Source organism: Macrotis lagotis, chromosome 1 (assembly GCF_037893015.1).
Source record: "Macrotis lagotis isolate mMagLag1 chromosome 1, bilby.v1.9.chrom.fasta, whole genome shotgun sequence".
Taxonomy (NCBI): Eukaryota; Metazoa; Chordata; class Mammalia; order Peramelemorphia; family Peramelidae; genus Macrotis; species Macrotis lagotis.
In genome coordinates, this window is record NC_133658.1 from 410942337 (window position 1) to 410966843 (window position 24507).

At 37.0% G+C, this 24507-nt stretch overlaps 3 protein-coding genes across 3 annotated transcripts; all 3 read right to left on the reverse strand.

Moving 5' to 3' along the window:
* Positions 1 to 4563: 4563 nt before the first annotated feature.
* On the reverse strand, positions 4564 to 9934 carry LOC141518501 (protocadherin gamma-A10-like). Its single transcript, XM_074230558.1, has one exon. The coding sequence runs from the start codon at positions 9000 to 9002 to the stop codon at positions 6567 to 6569; it is 2436 nt and encodes an 811-aa protein (XP_074086659.1). The 5' UTR covers positions 9003 to 9934; the 3' UTR covers positions 4564 to 6566.
* A 6429-nt stretch (positions 9935 to 16363) lies between these two features.
* On the reverse strand, positions 16364 to 18691 carry LOC141504098 (protocadherin beta-1-like). Its single transcript, XM_074208960.1, has one exon. The coding sequence runs from the start codon at positions 18689 to 18691 to the stop codon at positions 16364 to 16366; it is 2328 nt and encodes a 775-aa protein (XP_074065061.1).
* Positions 18692 to 19104: 413 nt separating this feature from the next.
* LOC141506220 (protocadherin beta-16-like) lies at positions 19105 to 22478 on the reverse strand. Its single transcript, XM_074212782.1, has one exon. The coding sequence runs from the start codon at positions 22468 to 22470 to the stop codon at positions 20077 to 20079; it is 2394 nt and encodes a 797-aa protein (XP_074068883.1). The 5' UTR covers positions 22471 to 22478; the 3' UTR covers positions 19105 to 20076.
* Between the last annotated feature and the right edge of the window lie 2029 nt (positions 22479 to 24507).

Genomic DNA, 24507 nt, shown 5'->3' on the forward strand with positions numbered 1-24507 from the left:
ATTTCATTATTTAATATATCTCATTGGTCAGACACAAAAGTAAATCTCATAGAAAGCAGCAGTATAAATTTATTATATAAAGATCAACCTTATTTAAACTATAAAAACAACTCCAGTCCCACCTAGATCTCAGAGATGAGTGAATATCTGACAATTAATTAACTAGTTTTCTGAGATCAAAGAAAGGCAGCTTCAATTAATGGATAGAGTTGCAGTATTTTAGTCAATAAGACTGGATTTCAAGTCCATCTGAGTCGGTATTAGACACTGAACCTCTGTGTGCTCCAAGGGAAATAATTAAGAATTATCTGGCAAACTGTAGAATGGATGTAATTTCCATGGGTGGAGAAAGTTCCAATATTGTTCACTCAGGCTGTTAGGATGGGAAAGATTCCTGTGAATTTTGTTGGTTGCTGCTGTTGTTTGTCCTTCATTCTTGAAGAAGACCATGACATAATGATTCTGTGACATACAAGTGAGTTGAATTGAAGGGTGTTATGTAAAAGGAGAAAGCTAGCATCTACAAATGTCACATTGACAGGGCAAACAGTTTCCTTTGTCTAAGAACACATTTACCCTGTTCTCACATTCTAAACCACTTGTAAATCTGCCAAAAATAATTCTAGATCAATGGCCTTGAGTAGATAGGGGGACAGTTAAGCATTTTGACTATTTTTATTCCAGGGTCACCATAATAGTTACCAGGTGACTTTGAAGTTTATGTGGGAACTCCAGGGAAGTGCAGAATTTCCAAGTTTTGTCATTTTCAGATGGAATAGAATCATTGATGTTCAGGAAAAATGTCCTTGGGGTTTGGGATTTTTACTCAATTTAGGGCCTACAACTTTTAATAATAGAAACAGCACAGAAAGTACATGTCTTCAAGTTGAGATTTGATGGAAAAATTGGGGAGGTATTTCCTTCTGTCATTCCCAATGTAGTAAATGATTTGAGCATTTCTTATCATAGAATTATTGGTCTTTCATGAAATTAGAGTTAGATCAGAAATAAAATGAATAGATTATTTTCATCTGAAATATATTCAGACATCCACTCCCATTTCTGCTGTATTTTTTTTTCTTTAAAATGTTTTACAGATATATTCTTTTTCCCCTCACTTTTATTTACCAATATAACCCTTCCTTCTTTTTCTCAGAGGGGAAAAAATTCCATATCAAAAACAATGAATGAGATAGAAAAGACAGTTCAATAAAACTAAGTCCCATGGCATATTCAGCTTCATTGATATCTTGTCAAAGGATGAAGGGAGTCACATTTACACATTTCTTCTCCAGGGTTGAACTTGTTCAAAATAATTACATAGAATTTTGATTTTTTTAATCATGCACATTGTTGTAATCATTTTATATATTATTTTCTTCATTCTGCTTGATAAATTTTGCAAATTTATCTTTATCTATAAATATCTTCTTGGCTTCTTGTAGTTCTTATGTTTGTTATTTGTTATTTTGTTATTTATGTGCCACAATTAATTCATTTATTTACTAATTGATAGGTATCTAATTTGTTTTTAGTTCTTTGCTACTGTAAAAGAGGTGCTATAAATTTATTGTTCTATGTGGGACTTTCTTTTTTATATTTTATCTTCTTGGGGCATATGACCAACATTTGGCTCTCTAGGTCAATGGTTTGTACATTTTACTCAAGTTTTTAAAATAATTGCTTTTCATACTGTTTAAATTAATCCACAGCTCTACTACCAGTGTATTAGTGTGCCTACATTACTACCACTTATTATTTTTATTTATTATATTTGCATATTGTGAGATTGAATCTTAATATTGTTTTAAATTATGTTTTACTTTCTTAAGTTAACAGAAGGGGTAAATATGTCTATATATATGGAATATCTCATATTCTGTTCACTCCATTTGTATCTTTCTTCTCCTCCTTTTATTACAATTAATTACATGATGAATGTGAAAATGAAAAAAAATTAAAAGAAATAATTGTAGGATTTTGTTTTTGTTAGAGACATGAAATCTAGGTAGAATGATGTTGTTATACTTAGAATGTGTTTCCTGGTCAACATCTCTTGATTTACTTCAGTACTTAGTGGATCCATAATATCACTGATGTTGTAGATTTAGAGGTCAAATTTATACACCCCTTTTGTGACATTACATCTTTTTTATGATCTCTTTCATAATAGTTTTTGAATGGAATTAATTATTTAAAAGATACTTTAGTTTATTTATGATGCCTCTATTCATTACCCTTTTGGTAATCTGAAATTTTAATTACTCCATGATTTGCAGTTATATAGCATCACTGGAAGAAGATTGAAATTAAAAAGATACATGTTATTCAGAGATGTAATTTGATTCACCATGATTTCCCAGATGTACTTCAACTTGCTTCCTTTCTCCAACTTAATTTAGGGTTCAGTCATTGTCTATCAAATATGATAATGTCCATAAATCATTTTGGAAACTTTGAAATACCATGTCAGTTTAGAATAATGTTTTTATTGTTATTACCCAAGATATATACTGCTAGACTAACTTTGTGAATTAGACTTCCAATTTATCTAACTGAATATTATAATCAGTGATGTTTTCTAGTAGTTTAGTATCTTCATATTTATATAATGTATTTCTGTGCACCATATAGGCATCTAAGTCAATAGAGTCTGATTCCTTTTAGACTATTTCCAGTAGCCATAATGTGATTTTTTCCCCAGTTGTTTCATATGTTCAGCTCTTCTATATGCATTAAAACAGATTTCCTCTCTGATTACTTGTCTAGGTTAGATCTGCCAATCTTTGTTTTCTTTAGGGCCATTTCTACTTTTTTACAAAATTATGTCAAAAAGTGTTTGTTACATTATGTAGAAAATAATTTTTTATATACACATTTTAGTAGATCTCTTTCATTCTTTAGTGATCATTGTACTCCTTCCCATTTTAAATGTAAATTCTCTCTGGATCTTTTGTCAATTTGTACATAAATTAATTTATCTTCCATGATTTCTCTGTTTTATGATGTGACATTACTCATAATTTTCCACCATCCTTCAAATTATTTCAAACCTTTCTGTGGCAAAAAGATACTTTTTTTTGCACCATGGTGTAAATTATCCATCAGCTGTAGCATTTTGGCTATCCAGTTGTGGTGATTGTTTTATATCGTTCAAACTTCTTTTTTCAATCAGTAACTTATTTTTAAAATTATTTTTGTTATTTTTGATCTAGATAGATATCAGCAAATGTCAGAAAATGAATGAACATTTCCATATCCAAGAAGAGAGAAAAAAAGATTGCATATGAAACTGGAACTCACTCATTAACTTTTTAAATTAGGTCAGATTTTGTCAACAACTGTGATGTTTTTAGCTTAGACTTTAACACTTATAATTCCTCTTCTTGCAAATCTAAGATAATTTCAGCACAAACTTTCCTACCTTGAAAGTGTTTTTAAAAATCTGAGTCATTCTGTGTTTGATGAAATGAAGGGAGGACAACTCTCTTACCATGATTCTTCTGTTTCCCATTTGTTATATATTTCTGACTGAGAGAAGACACAGACATGATTTATTCTTACTGCTTCAAACACTGGAAAGCTGGGAAAGCTCAGCATGATGAGATTTTTAGTTGCTAGTCTTCCACTCTAAGATTATATTCTATCCTCTCATTGAATGTAATTTCCTTAAGGGCAGGGACTATATTTTTGTTACTTTTGCCTTTGCTTAGTTTCACTCCTGGCATTCAGGAAACACTTAATAAGTGCTTTTAGATTTATTTCATTTAGTTCATTGGGAACTATTCTGCCTTATATTTGATGCCATTTTGGTGAAGGAAGTTGATTTTGGTCATTGGTTTAACCATAATTTCATTCATTTCTGAAAATATTTCACATATAATGATTTGTTAGGCATTTTAGAAGTTATGAGATTCTTAATAAGCAATACACATAAAATCATCAGCCTTAATCTTTAATTCATCATCATAGGATAGAGACAGATGATCCTGAGGTTTTCAAATGCTTTGAAAATTCTGCTAGGTTTTACCAAATTGGAAAGGTTGGTGACATATCTGAGACCCAAATTAAGTTCAGAGAGGTTTAGCATCAAACTATGTTCAGGGTGATTTTTGGCCACAACAGATCTGAAAAGATCATCTTCTAATCTACTGAGAAGTAAAACTGTAAGTGTGGATAGAACAATGGGACTGGAGCCAGGAAGAATAGTTGTGTGGCTCTGGGTGAGTCACTCAACCTCTGGTTGCCTTAATCCACTGGAAAAATAAATTAGCAAACCACTCCAGCATCTTTGCCAAGAAAACCCCATGGACAATATTGATGTGCTATGGTCCACAGAATCAGAAAGACTTGACATGACTGAATGACTAAGCAACAATACAACCTTATGTGTACGTAAAAATGTAACATCATAGATGAATCAGAGATTCTTGAAAGCGCGTCAGAATTATTGAATTTAATTCTTTTAAACACAAAATTTATCATCTTTTAAATGTCATGGGACTGATTTCTTTAGATTATAATCATAAAGTAAGTCATGAATATTTGAAATGGTACTACCCATTTTACAGATTTTCATTTAATTTGCTTGTTAAAAATTTTGCCAAAATTTTTACCTTTATTTTTTATATGACTTTGATTTCCAGGTAGTATATGGCAATGAGATGGAATGAGTGACAAGTTCTCCAAAGCAAAGAAATTCAGTAATTGTTCATCTCTGACATAGAACTTAGGAGTGTTATAGACCTTCAATGCCTGATTTTAAATACTGTAGTCTAAGGAGTTATGTGACACAGTGGATTAACACTGGGCCTGGATACAGGAAGACTTGAATTCAAATTTGGCTTCAGATAACTGCTAGCTTGACCCTGAGCAAGCCACTTAGCCTCTATCTGCCTCAGTTTCTTTCTATGTAAAATGGGGATAATTATAGCATCTTCCTCCCGGAACTGCTGGGAGGATCAAATTTGATAACATTTGTAAAGTACTTGGCACAGTCCCTGGCACACTAGAAGAGCTATGTAAAAATGTTAACTTAACAATAATAATAAATAATTATTATTTACAATGCATGAAATTCATATATGAGTGATTTCTCAAAAGAACTCTCCTAGACACAGAAAACTTAATCCTATTAAAAGGATTACCTTCACTAAACCTACCCTACTCAGTAACCCTTCTTTTTTGGGCAGCAGCTCAGGTGCAGAGGAAAAAATAAATAAAGAGAGGCCATAATTCTCATTTTTAAGCATAATCATAAGTATAAAGAAGGTGAAGATAGTTTGTATTCATGTCAATGGACAGTCACTTGAGACCTTCTAGAACTGAACCACATTTCCTCATTGATGAGGATTGTAGGTCAGATATGGTACACCAAAAAAATTCATGTTTGACCCACCCCTACCTAGAGAGGATAGGGAAAAACCAGCCTTTTTGAGACAACTTATCAAACTTGCCAATATAGGAAAGTAACTGTTTCAGAAAATATTCCCCCCCCCCATAGGGTCTATTACTCACCTTAAACTAAACAGTATTAGCACTGTAGAATAGAAAACTTACCTTTGCCAGATATTTTAATTATTTTTGTCATAATTTTGTGACAAAAAGAATCTTTTCTCACTCACTTTTCTCTTAAAGTTAGTAGCTATATTCCCAGTGATTCAATTTGATAATGATAATCAGACTTGAGTGTCCTTCAAGTCTGCATTCAATGGACCATAAAACTCATTTGGTCACTAGTGCAATCAATTTCTCAAGACTCTTGCTGGTTTGGAGACAACACTGCTTGCAGAATGTTGGAATTGGGGATCCAATACCAATTTAAATGTATGAAGAATGAATATAATTGTGATAGTATTGTGGCAATACATTATACCTTTCTGAATACTCAATATCTAGGAGTTCTCATGCAGAGAATAGCTATTGAGAGCTGAAGATCTGGAGTCTCTTCCACTTACTAGATGTATAATTATTTAGGCATAAATTTTAAATTTTAATGTTCTGAGTCTCAGTTTTCTCAATTATAAAATGGCAGCAAAGTTACCCACTACAGCCTATTTCACTGAGTTATGTTGAAAGTACTTTGTAAACCTTTGAAATACTATATTAATATGAAATGCTGTTCTTTATGATGGGGTTGATAGTGCACTGCTTATTTCAGAGAATGAGCATCAAATACTATCACAAATGTAAAACAAATATAAACCCATGTTGCAGTTATTGTGATCATATTATAAATGATTGATGATGATGATGACTGTCACCCTAGAAACAAATTTTGCCGAACAACTTCATAATTTTTCCCTTTTTATACTTAACTTGTGTCATAAAGAAATAAAGGCTTATGTCAATCTAAAAATACATTCACTTTACACAAAAATTCTACAACAGACATGACAAATTACACATGAAGAGGAGTATCATTGTATCTTTACAAATACCCCCATTTTAAACTATTTTATGATTAAATTAAGCACATAGACCTATGGAACATAGCATTTTCATAAGGGAATACTTTCCTACTGGTAGAAAAATATTTTAAGATAAAAAATCCAAAAATAAACATTTTAAAAGAAGATTCCCACCTTAGTGAAGGCTTGTTCTCCATTGGCTTTATTGCAGGCATCCCAGGACATAATAGATTCTCCTTGATCAGATCCTTGCTTATTAGGAAATTCTTGTGAATTACTTGCTGAAAATTTTAAATGACTCTTCTGAGAGTCTATGGTACAGGAAACCTCGTGTGAATAAGTCTGGAGAAATGCTTGTACTCCATCTATGCCCAGAAACTGGGAGGCTTGAATACCTTCCAGATGCCTACTTGCTGATCCCAGCTCCTTATGCCACCTTCGAAGCCGGAGTGCCAGTAATAGGATAATGAAAGAAAAGAAGAGACAGGACACAGCAGCTACTGCGATGATCAGATAGTATGTGAGCTTGGAGTCATTTGGAAATCCAGGGGTCTCTAGGCTGCTGAGATCTGAAAGTATCTCAGGGATGCTATCAGCCACTACAACTGTAACACTGATAGTGGTAGAGAGAGGAGGCTCCCCATTGTCTGTGACAGCTACTACCAGAGTTTGCTTGAGGAAGTCTTTATCCAGAAAAACTCGGGTAGTTCTAATCTCACCCGTGTGTAGTCCAACCGAAAAAAGTTCGAGTTCTGTGGACTTCAGAAGACGGTAGGACAGCCAGGCGTTCTGCCCAGAGTCTCTATCCACTGCCACCACCTTGGTTACCAGGTAGCCTGACTCTGCAGAGCGTGGGGCCAGCTCCACCCCACTAGAACCATCTGAGGGGAAGGTTGGGTACAGGATTTCCGGAGTGTTATCATTTTGATCCAGGATGAACAGAGTTAGGGACACCGAGCTGCTAAGAGGAGGATCGCCGGAATCTTTAGCTGTCACTTTCAGCTGTAACTCGCTGAATTGTTCATAATCGAAAGAACGCAGAGCATAGAGGACACCAGTCTCAGAGTTGACGGAAATATAGGAAGAGAGTGGTAATCCCTTGAAAGTTTCATTGGTAATTGAATAAGTGATGAGGGCATTCTCTTCTATGTCTGCATCACTCGCCTTAAGAGAAGATATTGTAGCGCCAGGTGAATTGTTTTCCATTAGATAAGCCAAATAGTAACTCTGGTGGAATACTGGAGGGTTATCATTTTTATCTGACACCTGCAATTCTATCACTTGACTTGAGGTAAGGGGTGGATCCCCTCTGTCTTCCGCAGTGATTGTGATTTTGTAGTTGGAAATTCGCTCCCTATCCAGGATGTCATTGGATATCAAACTGTAATAGTTATCAAATGAACGTGAAATCTCAAAAGGAACATGGCTGGAAACCACACAACGAACCTGCCCATTTTCTCCAGAATCTCTATCATGGACGTTAAAAAGGGCAATTACAGTCCTAAATGGAGAGTCTTCTGGGACTGGACTGAAAAGGGAAGTGATGGTGATTTCTGGAGGGTTGTCATTAACATCTGTCACTCGAAGTAGAATATAGGTCAATGCAGAAAGTCCTCCTCCATCTATAGCTTGTACTTCTAGTTCATGTAACTGATCCGCCTCGAAATCCAGACTTCCCACTATTCTGAGCTCTCCACTGATGGATCCGATTTTGAACAGTAGGGAAGAGGCCTCAGAGAGTTTTATAAGTGAATAAGTTATCTCTGCGTTAGAACCTTCGTCACGGTCCACGGCCTGTACCTGGACCACTACTGTGCCCGTTTGCACATCCTCAGGCACACTCACCTCATAGAGAGAGCGCTGAAATATGGGTGCATTGTCATTCACATCTAAAACCCGAATCCGAATCTGAGTTTCTCCAGTTCTGACCGGATCCCCTCCGTCAGTAGCTATTAGGAGGAACTGGTACTCAGCTTGCTCCTCACGGTCCAGAGGTTTTTCCAATATTAATTCGGCATATTTGGTACCACCAGTTTTAGTTTGCACATTGAGGCTGAAATGTGTACTGAAGCCAAGTAGGTAATTCTGGAGAGAATTATTGCCTACGTCCCTATCTTGCGCATCCTGGAGATGAAAGCGGGCCCCTGGTGTGGTTATTTCTCTGATTTCTAATAAAATTTCCTCCACAGGGAAGGTGGGCGAATTATCGTTTATATCTAGAATTTCCACTTCTACATGTATTAGCTTTACTGGCTCTTCCACGAGAACTTGAAGGGTCATCAAACACTGAGAGATTTGTCCACATACGTTCTCTCTGTCTATTTTCTCACTGACATATAAATGACCATTTTGTAAATTCAGAGCGAAATACTGCTTCTTACCTCCCGAGACAATGCGAGCTCCACGCTCTGATAGTTGCTGCGGCTCCAGTCCCAGATCCTTTGAGAGATCGCCCACAAAAGAGTCCTTCTCCATCTCCTCTGGAACTGAGTAGCGGATCTGCCTGCATCCGGCCTCCCATAGGGTCCCCAAGAGAAAACAAAGCAGGACTCGTTCCCAGGCTCGGAACTTCGGTCTAAATCCCATTGTCATCTTCACGCTGAGTCACCTCCTGTTTTTGTCAAAGATTTGCCTTTGCTTTTCCGCTTTTGTTTTCTTTCTTATGCTCCCAGGGCTGGTCTCTCAGATTGGGGTCTAAACCCACTCCAGTCACTGAGGTTGCTTCTTCACATTCAGATTTTTAAAGTCAAGCCTGTTCTATCAGTAACTCTTGGTGTCTGAGTTTTCTGTCCTTGGTAGAATAGCGACACCCAGAGCATTTGCTGATAAAGGCAAGGCATTAAGAGATTGTATTGAATTGTATTTTCTAGTGATAATTCTTGATCCTTACTTTCACTCATTCAATATGAATACAAAAGGCATTTATTAAATGTCTTTTGTGTTTAAAGGTTGTTAGGGTGCCGGACAAAATCTCTAGCTTCATCAAGTTCATATTGGGAGGGGATAAGTCACAGATGTCTTAATTATATTATGTAATATTACAGATAAGGTTTGTAGAGAGGTGTAGAACAGAGTGGGGGAGGTTGTTACCAAGCCAACAAGCTTTAAAATTGTATCTCTAGACCTCTTTTCTGTTGTTGTTTTTTTGTTTTGGTTCTGTTTTGTTTTATTTTGATATAACAGTACTGCAAGGTGGATAAAATAGCTAGGATCGTGCACTTAAGAGTGCTGTGCTTGGAAACTGCTAAAATGATCTAGAGCAAGTCATTTAATCTCCACAAAACTCATCATCATCATCATCATCATCATCATCTCTCTCTCCCTTCCTTCTTCCTTAATCAATAGATAGGTTGCAATTTAAATTGGTGTTAGATCTTCCCACATCAGGACTAATGAAATCAAGTAACCTTAAATTGTCTTTTAAAAAATTGTGGATCCTGGGGGTGGCTAGGTGGCATAGTGGATAAAGCACCGGCCTTGGAGTCAGGAGGACCTGGGTTCAAATCCGGTCTCAGACACTTAATAATTACCTAGCTGTGTGGCCTTGGGCAAGCCACTTAATCCCATTTGTCCTGCAAAAACCTAAAAAAAATTGCGGATTCCATTGTCAAAATGAAATTCTTATTATTTGACCATAAGTCCTTCATTCTTTTTGGTTTTTTTGCAAGGCAGTGGGGCTCAGTGACTTGCCCAAGGTCACACAGCTAGATAATTATTATGTGTCTGAGACCGGATTTGAACTCAGGTCCTCCTGATTCCAAGGCCAGTGCTCTATTCATCATGCCATCTAGCTGCCCCAAGTTCTTCATTCTTTAGGCTAATTAAACTTATTAGACCTTCAGTGAGAAGAAATTGAAATTCAGCAGCATTGTGAACTTTAAGAATACTTAGGACAGGTGAAGTAAAAGCAGAGCATCCTATTTCTTTAGTGTAAGGGGAAGTGTTCTCCAATAATTTTCTTTGATCTTGAATCCTTTTATGTGTTTATGATTGGCTTCATCAATAGGAATTTTCCATCATTGTCTTCCATCACTGCTTATTCTCACCCCTACCAATTTTTCATGCTGTGTTATTCTTAGCCATGTTTTCAGTTCTGGGTCTGCCTATTATAATTTCTTTTCCTCTCCTTGCCTGGGTAAGAGAGGAATCTCCCTTTCTCCAGTAAGTTTAACATTGAGCTTGGAAAATTCTATCAGAAAAGGAGCTAAAATTATTTGTTGATATGAAACATACAAACTAAGCCATCAAAAGTACAATAAAAATGCAAGAAGTTATCTGTTCACAAATCCATGGATATATAAAGGAATGAGTACAAGTCACTAAAACACAAAAGAAGGGATATAGGAAATGAAAAAACAAAACAAGGAATCCTAGATAATGGATCCAAAGTGGAGAAGAGAGGGAGTTTGAAAGAATATTTCTAAAAGGACAAATCCAGGATGACTTTCAGTGAGACAGCAAGGCCACCATAGTAAAACAGAGACAGGAGAAATAAAGGAAAGACAAGTCATGTTAGTGATGGAGGGGAACACAATCTATGCATCATTTCGAAGGACAGAGACAGCATGGAAGGTTTGGATAGAGAACTAGACAAATCCAAATTGGCGGGGTCCAAGTCCAACTTTTGAATCACACACATACTGTGTGACTGGGCAACTATTTAATTAAATAGTGTAATATAACTTTGGAATATTACAAATATTCATTAGTGGAGAGTGTGGAAAGTATATGAAAGATATAGTGTAAGTAGAAATGTGTGTGGAACCTTATGTGAACAAGAAGGGAAGTGTTAAAATATCATGAACTACTCTTAACTGAAGACTGGTGGCTGTAAATAAGTCAGACTTGGGGAGATACACTTTGTACTTTACATCATTTTGTGTTATATATATTTTTTGCAAGGCAAATGGGGTTAAGTGGCTTGCCTAAGGCCACACGGCTAGGTAATTATTGATTGTCTGAGGCTGTATTTGAACCCGGGTACTCCTGACTCCAGGGCCAGCGTTCTATCCACTGCGTCACCTAGCCGCCGTTACTTTACATCATTTTGCCCCTTGCCTTGAACAAAGAAAGGTTGAATACATTTGATATTCACCTAATTTAAATTATTGTTAAACTGAAATTATGGACATGTGAGATGATCTCAACGACAATATCTCATTCTCTCAAAGACTTATTTTTGATTAAGAACTATTTTTTATTAGTTGAATCTGGTCAGTTTGGAAGGTGGACTATTATAAGAAAAATTAATGAGAGTAAGAACCCAAGATTGAGGACTTTTATGGGAAAAAATTTCTAGGAAGGTTTTTGAACAGAAGCATCTGAATGCCCATTCAGCAAGATAATATTGAAGCTGTCTGAGTTCACCCTTCTTTCTGTTAGATTTATAGCATGCAAAATAATGAAATGCCTTCTGAACACTTAGGGAAGTTCGACACTGCCACAAGTTCTAGAAACCATTCTGCTCCTTTCTAACTTTAGTCTAACAGGACTTCCCACCAGGTAAGAATTGCAGAAGCTCAAAGAATAGAAGAGACTCATTTATGTCATGACCACATTTTTTTCAGTTCAACTCAGGGTGAAATAAATACACCCTGTATCAATAAAGAAATGTGGCATGCACTTAAGAATAGAGGTATATACCCTGTTCTCATAAAGATTAGATACAATAGCTTAGCACTTTCCTTAGCACATAGTAAGTACTTAAATGTTCATTGATTGACCAAGAAGAAGGAAAAACTAATAATACTTTTCTCTGTCTTTTCTCTTCAAGCTTACTGTGGTCTCATTTGTAGTCTGTAACACATCACTGTTGCCTTGGCACATATGAATTGAGTACAGTTCAAAGCATTAGCTTGGACTGCTCTAAGTTTCATGAAGATGTCACAGTACCATTTATGTTCCACTCCTACAGGTCCACTCTGTCCTCTATAGAAGAGGCTACCAGTACCATTTGAAACAGTACACTAGCATGACTGAATTTTAATTTTAAATAAGATAACAGGGGACTACTTTTCTTGTTAAAACTTATTTTTTAAACTCAGTTCCTTAGGTCAGAGTTGCAGTACTAGACCTGGGAAAATCAAAATAGGAAGTGGTGCTGACCAATACATTATTCTCTCATGTTTTTTATTCACAAATTCTTTCTACTTGAAAATTCTATATTCCTATATAATATTATTATTATTATTATTAAATTTTTTCAAGGCAAATGGGGCTAAGTGGCTTGCCCAAGGCCACACAGCTAGGTAATTGAGGTTGGATTTGAACTCGTACTCCTGATTCCAGGGCTGGTGCTCTATCCACTGCGCCACCTAGCTGCCCCTTCCTATATAGTTTTAAAGTGAGATTTGTAGTCATTGACATCTTTCTTCTTGTCTGTTCCCTTCCATATGGGGAATTTCACTAGTGTAAGTATTCTTTTCACTAATAATTTATCATGATAATTTATCTATTCTAGGGAGCTGTCTGAGACAAACTGTGTTTGCCTAAGTTTCCATATATAACATCAGAGGTTGAATTTGTATAAATGGTATTCCTATCTCCAAAACCAGCATTATAACTATTATGTGAAGTGAACAAATAATAAGTCCAACACAGACTTTAATAGTCTACATGCTTATGCAGCAATTTTGTCTCCTGGAGTAGTCTATAAACTAGAAAATTCCTTTTCAATGGGGAGTCAAATCATCATGGAATGCATGAACTAAGTTATCATTTGGACTCCTCTGAATTGAATTAAAGGAGTTAGTCCCTAAAACTGGCAGAAGTAGCAATCAACACTTACATAATGTTTTAAAGAAAATATATTTTATTATTCAAGACCAGAGAAGTTGTAGTATTCAGAGTCTTTGATAGAATTTTTCAAAGACTTAGATCTGGAAGCAAAACTAGATCTCCTCTGGTGTGACTTCCTCACTTTACAAGTGCAGAAATTGAGACCCCCTAAGAAATAAAGTAATACTCAATGTCACACAAATAGTAAATTGTTGAATTGAGATGTGAATACAAGTATTCTGCTATCAAATCCATTACTTTTCTCATTCCATTTTGCCACCAAAAGAGAGTCATTTCAGAAAGTTAAGGATATTAACTGATATTTAAATGGAAATGGTTGGCTGAACTGAACATAACAAGGGAAACAATGTTTTGATGACCAAAACAGAGTAAAGGAAAACAATACTGAAAGACTTCAGAACTTGCAGCAAAATACACTGTCCAGTTGTGAGAACTTCAGAGAACTAAAAGTGATGCATACCTACTCCCTCCTGGCAAAGAAATGTTGGACTACATTTTCAGACAGTCAATGTGTTGATTTGTTTTGGTTGATTGGATTATTAGCTACAAGGAATACATCTATGGAGGCAAGATGAGGGGGTTATTGGGAAGTGACAAGAAGTTTTTGAAAGAACACTAGTAAAATATTTAAAAAGAAAAAAACAAAATGCACAAACATAAATTACACACAAACACAAAACCAACCAATTAAGGGCACACATACACATCTATTTCAAAAGCTATATTCTGAAGAATCCTGAGTTATTGATCACAGGATCAATCAAAAGTTGTTTGGGAAGAAAACAATTATGGTATATATAATCCTACATGAGAGTGTTCAGCAAATCACCAAGAGCAATAACAAGAGGGACTGAATAGAAAGCTAGTGATGGAGAGCACAATAAAATGGAAAAGAAGTCACAAACTTAAATTGAGTCCAAAATGTACTAAGATGAACTTGGAGCAGGTGAAGCAGGTGATCAAATATAAAATAAGACAATTGGAACATTCCTAATCTGGAAGGGATTGCCTGTTCCTTTGGCCAATGCTACTGATGCTGGATCTGATGTTAAGTAACACTAATGTCCTCCATTTCCAACTTCTCTCTCTCCAACCCCTTTACACATGGAATTGACTTCTTATTTAGTCCTTGAAGATCACTGGGAGGAATAGAGCAATGTGTACGTTGAGCAATAAAGTTTCAAAAGTTTTTTTAAGAAATGAAAAGCCACAATTTGACAAAGAGAATAATCATATTCCGCAATAGTGCAATAGAGATAATGAAGATGGGAGGATGGGGTAACAAGAGATGAGGAATATGAGTGAACATAAAGTGCATGAAAGGGGGAGTAAAGTTGGATGCTTATGTCAAAGATTATGCAATTTATAGGAAACAAACTAATAAATATCTACCACATGCAAAATAATATTCTAGATTCTGTTGAGTGGAAATCCTTAACAACTATTATTAAAAAATGTTTTGCTGATTGCATGCCAAAACAAAAACAAGATCAAATTAGCTAAACTGTTTTATTCAGTTTTTCAGCACAAATCTTCAGGATCACCTCCCCCTCCTCCTCTCTAGCATTTATTTTTTATCACATCTCTTATGAATCTAACATATTATCTTGCATGGCTCTATTATTTAAAACCTGAATGACTTTGGGAAAGTCACTTTACCTCTCTGGGCTTCAGTTTCCTCATCTGTAAAATGAGGAAGTTGGCCTAAGTTATCTACAAGGTCCTTGATCTGATGATACTGTTTTGCAAGGCAATGAGGTTAAGTGACTTGCCCGGGCCAGACAGCTAAGTGAGTATTAAGTGAATGAGGACATATTTGAACTCAGGTCCTCCTGACTCCAGGGCTGATAGTCTATCCAGTTGCCCCACTACTGTTTATATTATTGAGTATCTTATATTATTGTGTATCTTATTTATTCCTACTAGACTGTTAGCTTCTTAAGGCTAGAGACTTTATCATAATTATATTTAGATCTTCCTTAGTGGCAGGCAGAGTTTAAAATGTATAAAATAAATGCCTAAAATGTTTGTTCATAAATGATAAGTTTATATTATGCATGGATTCATCATTAAAACAAACATCATCATTGTAGTTTTGCCACAGTAGCTAAACTTAGATTCTTTTTATTCCTTCTACTTAAAAAATAATTAGGCTTGCAAGGCAAGGGAGAGGCAAATTAAATTTTGAGAATTACAATTTCATTGTCAAATCTATACTTGAAGATGACTATTCAAGGTGTTCAAAGATAAACTAAAAAGAGGAGAGGTAGGAAGGTAAATTAGGAAACCTTATAGTAGCATAAACATGATACATGTGGAGTATGTCTATGGAATTAAAGAGGTAACTACTCACAGAAAATTTTCAGAAGAAAGTAAGTAGCACATGGTAATAGTGTGGAATAAAATGTGAAAGAGCTGAAAATTCTTCTAGTATTGAAAAAGTTGTGATATTTGTAGAAATAGAATTGCTATCTTACAGATATTTATTATTCTTATATTTCTACTAGCAATTTGTATTATACACGAGGCTTCACTTCTCATTTGTAAGGTCTTTCATATTTTTTCTCTATAAATCTAATTTATCCCATATAAGAACCAATAGCCCATCTTAGAAATAAAATCTTTAATAGAACACATCAATATTTTAAATCCATAACCATTCCCTCAAACCTCTTCCAACTCTCCAGAGATATATGTCAATTAGTTAAACAACTCAAAAGAAGCAATGTAATATTAATGACATTTATTTTCAATATTTTTTCTTTTCTTTCTAAATGCAAAATCTTTCTGATTCATTCTAGGCATTTTGTGTAGTACATTAATGTTAGAGTATATAATATATCTATTATTTGTCCAAGACCTAGAGCTATTGTACTTCTAAAAATTGTCCATTAGGTATGTTAGTTTCTGAAACTATATACTTAGGAAAAAGCTCTACAAAAAAAAGTAAAACATGCTTTCAAAAGAGAGAACCCATATTCAATAGTAATTATATCAAAGATATATGAGAAGCTTAAAGTATATGGAAATCTTCATACATCCCTCTCCTCTTCTCACCTTGAAAAAAAAGCATAAAATCAGATTAAAATCTCACTATTTTCTTTTCTCCTCTGCATCAATTTTGGGAAAAGCTTTAATTCCCCTGAGGGAAAATTTCACTGTCCTCCAGCTGAGGAGACAGGTTGGAGATAATTACCAGCGTCATCAGTTAAACACATGTCATATCTGTAGGTCTGAAAGAGAGTCCCTGTGCTGGTAACATCCACTACATTTCTTGGGAAATTATTGACATCCTCAAAATGACCAGAGCAATGGGATCTCTCCTTCAGGTGTTTCCTCTTATACACCATGATAACTAAAAATATTGTGATGGAAACCAGAAAGAGAAAGGAAATTAAAGCCAATGAAATAACCAAATATACAGTTAATGTACCATCATTATTCTCTTCCGTAAAATCTGGAACATGTATATGGGCTTCTGAAAACCCATCGACAAGAAGGAAGTCTAGAGCTGCAGTAGTAGAGAGCATTGGGATGCCATTGTCTCTTACAAGAATGATGAGTTTCTGCTTGATAGCATCTTTGTCAGTGATCGATCTGGCAGTTCGAACTTCTCCATTATGGGACCATACATTGAACAACCCAGGGTCCGTGGCCTTGAGCAGCTGGTAGGATAACCAGGAATTCTGACCTGAGTCCTCATCCACAGCCACTACTTTAGTAACCAAATAACCTTCTTCAACTCTCCTGGGGACCAGTTCACTGTAGGAAACAGAGTGGTTCTGCATAGGATATAAAATAAATGGGGCATTGTCATTTTCATCCACAATGACTACATAGACTGTGACATTAGTGTTCAAGGAAGGGTACCCTGAATCTGACGCTCGCACAGTTACTTTGAAGTCTTTGATTTCCTCATAATCAAGAGTCTTCAGAATGTAGATGTGTCCATTTTCTGAATTGATGGAAATGAATGGGGATGAAAAGGAAGCGCTTTTGTCCTCAGACCAGATAGAATAGGTCACTTTCGCATTCTGTCCCGAATCTGAATCAGTAGCGTTTACTACTCCAATCATGATGGAAGGTCTATTATTTTCAGTAACATACAAAGTGTAGGATGATTGGTTGAAAAGAGGGGGATTATCATTGATATCTAGTATCTGTACTGTGACAGTCTCCCAGGCTGAGAGACTAGGAGATCCCGAATCTATGGCAGTGACTGTTATGTTATAGCTGGAAACCCTTTCCCGATCCAATCTTCCATCCGTCACCAACTCATAGTAATTGCTGAAAGTCGGTTTCAGGATGAAGGGAATGTCGTTTGGAATAGAGCAAGATACTCTCCCCTGGTCCCCAGAGTCTCGGTCACGGAGGTTAAAAAGGGCCACCACAGTTCCAGGTAAAGAGTCTTCAGGAAGTAGAGTAGAAAGAGATGTCACTATCACCTCAGGGGAATTGTCATTCACATCCACCACCTCCACCAGGACTTTACAGTGTGAGGATAGTCCCCCTCCATCAGTGGCCCGAACACTCAGTTCATATTTCTCAGATATTTCAAAGTCCAGAGGTTTGGAGATTTGAATTTCCCCCGTCCAAGGGTCAATCTGGAAAGCACTATGACCTTTGCCGGCATTTTGACTAAAGGAGTAAGTCACTAGTCCATTACTCCCTTGGTCTGAATCTGCTGCATTGACAGTAGTCACTATCGAGCCTTCTGGACTGTTTTCTGCAACAGTAGCTCGGTACAGAGATTGAGAGAAAACTGGAGCATTGTCATTTGCGTCCAGGACAACGATACGAATCTTGGCAGTCCCGGAGCTGGGCGGGAATCCTCCGTCCACTGCTGTGAGTATGAACTCGAGTTCTGGCTGCTCCTCGCGGTCCAGGGCCTTTGCCAGGAGCAGCTCCGGGTACTTGCTGCTGTCGCTGCGCTCCTTTGTGTGTAAAACGAAGAACTCACTCGGCGGAGTAAGCGTGTAGTTCTGGAGGGCATTTTTCCCCGTATCTAAATCCTGGGCACTTTCCAAGGGGAAACGAGTTCCAACGGTAGTCAATTCAGGGATCTTTAGAATGAATTCTTCTTCTGGGAAATGAGGTGAGTGATCATTAACATCAGAAATGGCCACCTCAACCCGGAAGAACTTCAATGGATTTTGCAGTAATAATTCAAAACGGATGATGCACTCGTCCATCTGGGCGCATATTTCTTCCCGATCTATTCTATCCTTTGTGACCAGTTCCCCTGTTCTCGGGTCCAATAGGAAATGCTCCCCGTTCCCGTCTGCAACGAGCCGAGCCTGCCGAGAAGGCAGAGCTTTCACATCCAGTCCCATATTATTTGCAAAATTAGCCACGAAAGAGCCGATCGCTATTTCTTCAGCTATAGAATAGCGAATGGTTTCACACGCCGCGCGGAGCCCCCCAAAGAGAAAAATAGAGATAAAGAGAACTTGCCTGATCATTTCCCACCGCGCTGGCGCCATCACTCACTTGAATTGATCGCTAAACACAATGTTGCTGTGGTGGCGGCTCCAAGTCAGAAAATATTGCGGGGCGGGCACAAGACTTCACCACTCAGAATGCAGCTACAACAACGTTTCCATTAGCAGAAATCAGAATTTAGGCAGAGTCTGAAAATGTCCTGCAGACCTGACTGCTTTTTAGAAAGAAATGAGGATAATATCACTGAACATTTGCTCTGGGTCGGAAATTTTCCTTTGGGCTTCTCTTCTTGGCCGACAGCTCCACCAAGCGTCTCAATCAAATGCGAGGATTGCTTAGTCCAATAAAACTAATCAAAAACTATTGATTCTTGCGAAATGGATGTTCTCTAAGGCGTGTTTCAAAGGATATAAACAAAATGAATCACACGGTGTTTTAAATTAGCATAAATATTCTCTAAGAAATAATGAAAAATGATAAGAAAAATAACATACATAGTATACTCCAACACTACTCCCTTTCATTCTCTGCTACAAAACCCTCCACTCCATAGGCATTATTACAATATTTTTGTTTGACATCATCTATCTAAGTGAAAAGTCTAGTCACAGCTACACTTGCAAAGGAAAGAGGAATCAATTTCAGGGGGACAGAAAATAGTTAATAAAGTAGGTGATTGTTAAAATTGATGGGGGCACTCTCTTCTGATTTCATAATATCTATAGTCACCTTTCCAGTATATGGTTCTTTCAATGGCAGATTGAAAGGAAAGGAGTTATGGTTCACATATATTTTCTCAACTGGTAAACATGGTCTACCTTTAGAGAAGCAGATAAAATCTTTACATTTGAGAAGAAAATGACTTAACAAATTCTCATCAAAAAAGGAGGAAAAAATCTTCAACTTCCTGAAGTATCTGCTACTCAGGTTGCATAATTTAAAAAAGAAAATAATGACCCTATCCAGTACCTAAAATTGAGGCTGAGGATATATCCTGCTTCAGAGCAATTACTGGAAAGAAAAATGGGGGGGGGGGGAAAGAGCATGAGATTTTTAAAAATATATAAGCTATGCATAATTGAACTCATCCAAAGGTTAGTAAAAAAAAGTCTTAGAAAATGTAAAGTATCATACATGCAAACTGATAACTGAAGTGTACTTTATTTGAGGGAATATAGGGTTATAGAAGAAGTAGATTTTAAGGAATTACCTGCAAAATTCTTCACAAGACATGCAAATGGAAGAATTTGCCCAATTTTTTTATATACAAAGATGAGAAAGAACATTTAAAATTTAGGAAACAAATGGATAAATTACATAAACCAGAAGTTAAAGAACAAATCATAAAATGTATTTAAAGTCTCATTCAGAGACAGAGAAAAAAGACATGATCTTGATAGAATTATTGGGGGAAAATTTTTCATCTCTAACTGAAACCTAAACTATTCTGAAAGGTGGCAATTTCCTCTGAATCCTTGCCATCATTGTGAGAAGGGAGACTGGGAATAACTGGCTTCAAGAATTTAAATTCACTGGTCCCAGAACCACTGGTCAGACACACCTCATACTGGTAGCTATGGGATAGGGTCCCAGTGCCACTTACATCCACCAAATGGTCTGGAAAGGGACCACTGGGTACAAAGTGGCTGCATCCCTTAGAAGCATCTCTTTTCTTCCTCCATAGGTGTAGTGTGGTGAACAGGATGATAGAGAATAGGAAGAGAAAAGAAACAGAAGCCAAAGAAATGACCAAGTATAGAGTGAGGGAATCAGTCTGGACTGGCTCTTTGATAGATTCTTGGAGTTTTAGATATGGTTCAGAGAATCCGTCCACCAGGAGCACATTCAGAGTGGCTGCTGTGGATAGAGGTGGTTGCCCATTATCTTTCACCAACACCAGAAGCCTTTGCTTGATGGCATCTCTGTCACTGATGGACCTCACTGTTCGTACTTCCCCGTTATGAGCCCACACAGTGAAGAGTCCTGGGTCGGTGGCTTTTAGCAGCTGGTAGGAAAGCCAGGAATTTTGTCCTGAGTCTCCATCCACAGCCACCACTTTGGTGACCAAGTAACCTGGCTCTGCTGCCCTAGGCACCAGGTCATTACAAGAAACTGTGCCATTTTGCAAAGGATACAGAATGAAGGGAGAGTTGTCATTCTCATCTAGGACCACAACCTGAACCAGAACTTGGTTATTCAGGGCTGGGGAACCTCCATCAGTGGCTCTCACAGTGAACTTGAAAGTTTGGATGGTTTCATAATCCAGGGATCTCAGAGCATAGAGATGTCCATTGTTTGAATTGATGGAGATGTAGGAGAAGAGAGGCAAATCTTCGGGCTCAGGAGGAAGCAAAGAATAGGTTACTTTGGCATTGATTCCTGAGTCCCTGTCATTGGCACTGACACTTCCAAGGTGGAGGGCAGGGCTGTTGTTCTCCCTGAGGTAGAGTGTATATGTTGTCTGAGTAAATACTGGTGGGTTGTCATTGACATCGGAGATGAAAACAGTAATATTGTGCACAGTTTTGAGCCTAGGGAACCCCAAATCAGTGACAGTAATTGTGACATTATACTGGGCTTTACTCTCTCTGTCCAACGCTCCTTCTGTTACCAAGGTATAAAAATTTTCTATGGAAGGTTGCAGAGTAAAGGGGATATCTTCTTGAATGGAGCAAACCAGTCTTCCATTTTCTCCCGAGTCCAAATCTGAAATACTGAACACAGCTACCAAAGTCTCAGGCGCATTCTCTGGGATGGGGCTGTTAAGTGAGGACATGGTCAATTCGGGGGCATTGTCGTTCATATCCATCACCTGAACAAATACAGTACACTTCCCAGAAAGGCCACCGCCATCAGTTCCTTCAATATCTACCTCATACAATTGAATTGTCTCAAAATCTAGTATTTTTCTCAGTCGAATATCTCCTGAGATGGGATTTACCTCAAAAGTTTTGATAATTTCATCAGAACTATGAAAAAGCGAATACAATATTTCTCCATTATTTCCAGCGTCTAAGTCTCTAGCAGAGACAGTGGCGACCAAAGCGCCAATGGAATTGTTTTCAGGGATTCGAACCTCATATCTAGTTTGAGTAAATACAGGAGCATTATCATTAATGTCCAAAACTGCTATGCGGACGCGAACCGTGCCAGACCTGGGCGGGGAACCACCATCTATGGCCGTGAGGGTTAGGGTGAACTCTGGCTGAACCTCACGATCCAGAGCTTTGATCAACATCAGCTCTGGGAACTTTCTGCCTTCACTGCGACTGTGAGTTTGAACAAGGAAATAGGAGTTAGAGCTGATAGTATAGTTCTGCACAGAATTACTTCCTACATCCAAATCTTCGGCGTTTTTCAGAGGCAAAACTGTACCGGGAATACTATTTTCCGGAATTTTCAGGAGCAGCTCTGGTTCTGGGAAACAGGGTGAATGATCATTAATGTCCCCCACCAGAAGTTCAGCTCGAAATATCTGTAAAGGATTTTCCAGCAAGATCTGGAAAGGCAACAGACAGGGTTCCGTGGGGCCGCACAGCTCCTCCCGGTCCAGCTTCTCTTTTAGGACCAAATCTCCAGTCTCTCCATTGAATTGCAAAAGCTGCTTATTTCCTTTGGAAGCGATTCGTGCCCCTCTGACTGATAGATCCCCTAATTCTAACCCCAAGGCTGTTGCTACGTTTGTCACAAAGGAGCCTCTCTCACTCTCCTCCACCACCGAAAACTTCCCCAGTTCACAACGGGTCTCAGGCACCCATAGCAAAAAAACAATAAACAGAACTTGCCTTTGCAGTGGAAATGCTTTCCTTTCGAGCTCCATTGTTCTTTTGGCTGTCTCCTTTTCAATTTGAATCTTCCAGCTCCACCTCAAATAAGATCTGGTTTTTCTGTGTCTCGCATTTATTTGTCAGATTTACCGATGAGCTGTACAGGGTCCTTAGGCTTGTATCCTTTTCCAGCTCCACCTAATAATGTCCCTTCTTCTGCCTTTGTCCCAGTCTTTCAGTCTGTTTCAGTTTCTAAGAATTCCGTCTGTAGTCATGTTTCCCTCTTAGCCTGCAGCGCCACCAAGTGTTGCTACTAAAAGTTAAAACTAACCTTTTTATATAATCTTATTTTTGCAACTACTATTACCCAATGTCTTGCTATCCAGAATATGCAGTTCCATTTTCTTGTGGTATACAGGAGTTGGAAAGAGTTTTTATAGACATGATGAAATGATAAAACACACCAATCAACCATAATGTATCTCCTAATTGAGAAGCGGGAGAGAGAACGAGAGAGATAGACAGAAGACAGGAAGATGCAGTCGAGGAGGAAGAAGAAAAAGAACATAGTTAAGTTATTTTAAACACTTTCAAAATGGAGACATTTTCAAGTGCACATACCTTCAAGGGAGACTCTAGGTCAGTGTCTCAGAATGCATTTGAATCCAGAACTGTTTTATGTTGTATGGGGGTGGGCAATTTACTATTGAATTATAGTTTAAGAAAATTGTCCAGTTTCCTTGAAATAGTTTTGAGAGCAGTGAAGAATATGAGAATTCAGAAGATTACATTGATTTCTTTTAGATCAAACCAATTCACACTTTCCCAATTATTTTGTTAATACACTTAGTGAACTGGAGATAATCAAAGACACCTGTTTGTTTCTCTATGTGAGATTGGTATGTAATCTAAACAAAGGTCCCATATACACCAAGACATTAATTGTAAAGAGGGCTGTACAGTAGCAAAAACTATTTTTTGCTCAAAGATGTTCATTCAGAAAGTTGAACAATTGTGATATGTAAATGTAATTGAGAATTTACTAAGCTATAAGAAAAATTAGATAGGTGCGAATTAGAAACATGCAAAGAGAAGTATGAACTGATGTAAAAGAAAGAATCAAGACAATGATATGAAAAGGAATTACAAGAATTAAATGAAAAAAAATTAAAAACATTAAAATTAAGTTAAATGCAGCAACCAATCTTGGTTACAGAGTACAAGATGAAATACAATTTCTTCCCTCAAAAGAGAAGTGGTAATTTAACATGCAGAAGCTAGCATTCTCAGTCTGATGGGATTTGTTTTGATCTACTGTTTTATGCATCATAGAAGATAGTTCTTTCAGCAAAAAGAAGTATTGGCAAATTACAATATAAAGTCCAAAAGCACAAAATAAAAATCATAAATATGGAATAGGTGTATCTTTAAAGACTTCTAATGGAGGTTCAAAGTATTTGTTGGACTTGAGCTAATCACATAAATATTCTCTTTAAAATTATATTTGATGAAAATTTGTCTGGATTTCTTAAATGCCTTTATGCTGTATAAAAACTATTTCAATAGGTATATGATATTAATTTTCAAAAAAGTATATAAGCATTTAATTAATAACAAGAAGTGGAAATGGAGTTGAATAATTTATTTGTCCACTGAAACTTCTAAGACTTAGAATAATTCTGACCTTTTGTAGGTAAAAAAATCACCACTCTGTGGAACAAAACATTTCATGTACTTGTATTAAAGCACTTTGGGAAGAAGATATCAGACTCTGAAATATAGATAAGATAGTTCATGATAACTAGTATCTAGCATTCATATTATACTCATCTTCATTGCAAAGGTTAGCTGTAGGGAGATAGAAGTTAGAACTTGAAGAGTGTTCTTAGGGGCTCAGAGGGTGGGTTAGAGTCCAAATGTGAGCCGCTATTTTTTCAATCAAAAGTTAAACAAAATTCTGTCTTCTGACTTCAAAATGATATTGTAAACGAATGCAATACATGGTATCCAGCCTGCAGAAGTCAAAAAAATTTTGAAGAGTAGCATATACAATAACTCTCTAATAATCGAAGAAATAAAGGACTGTTGGG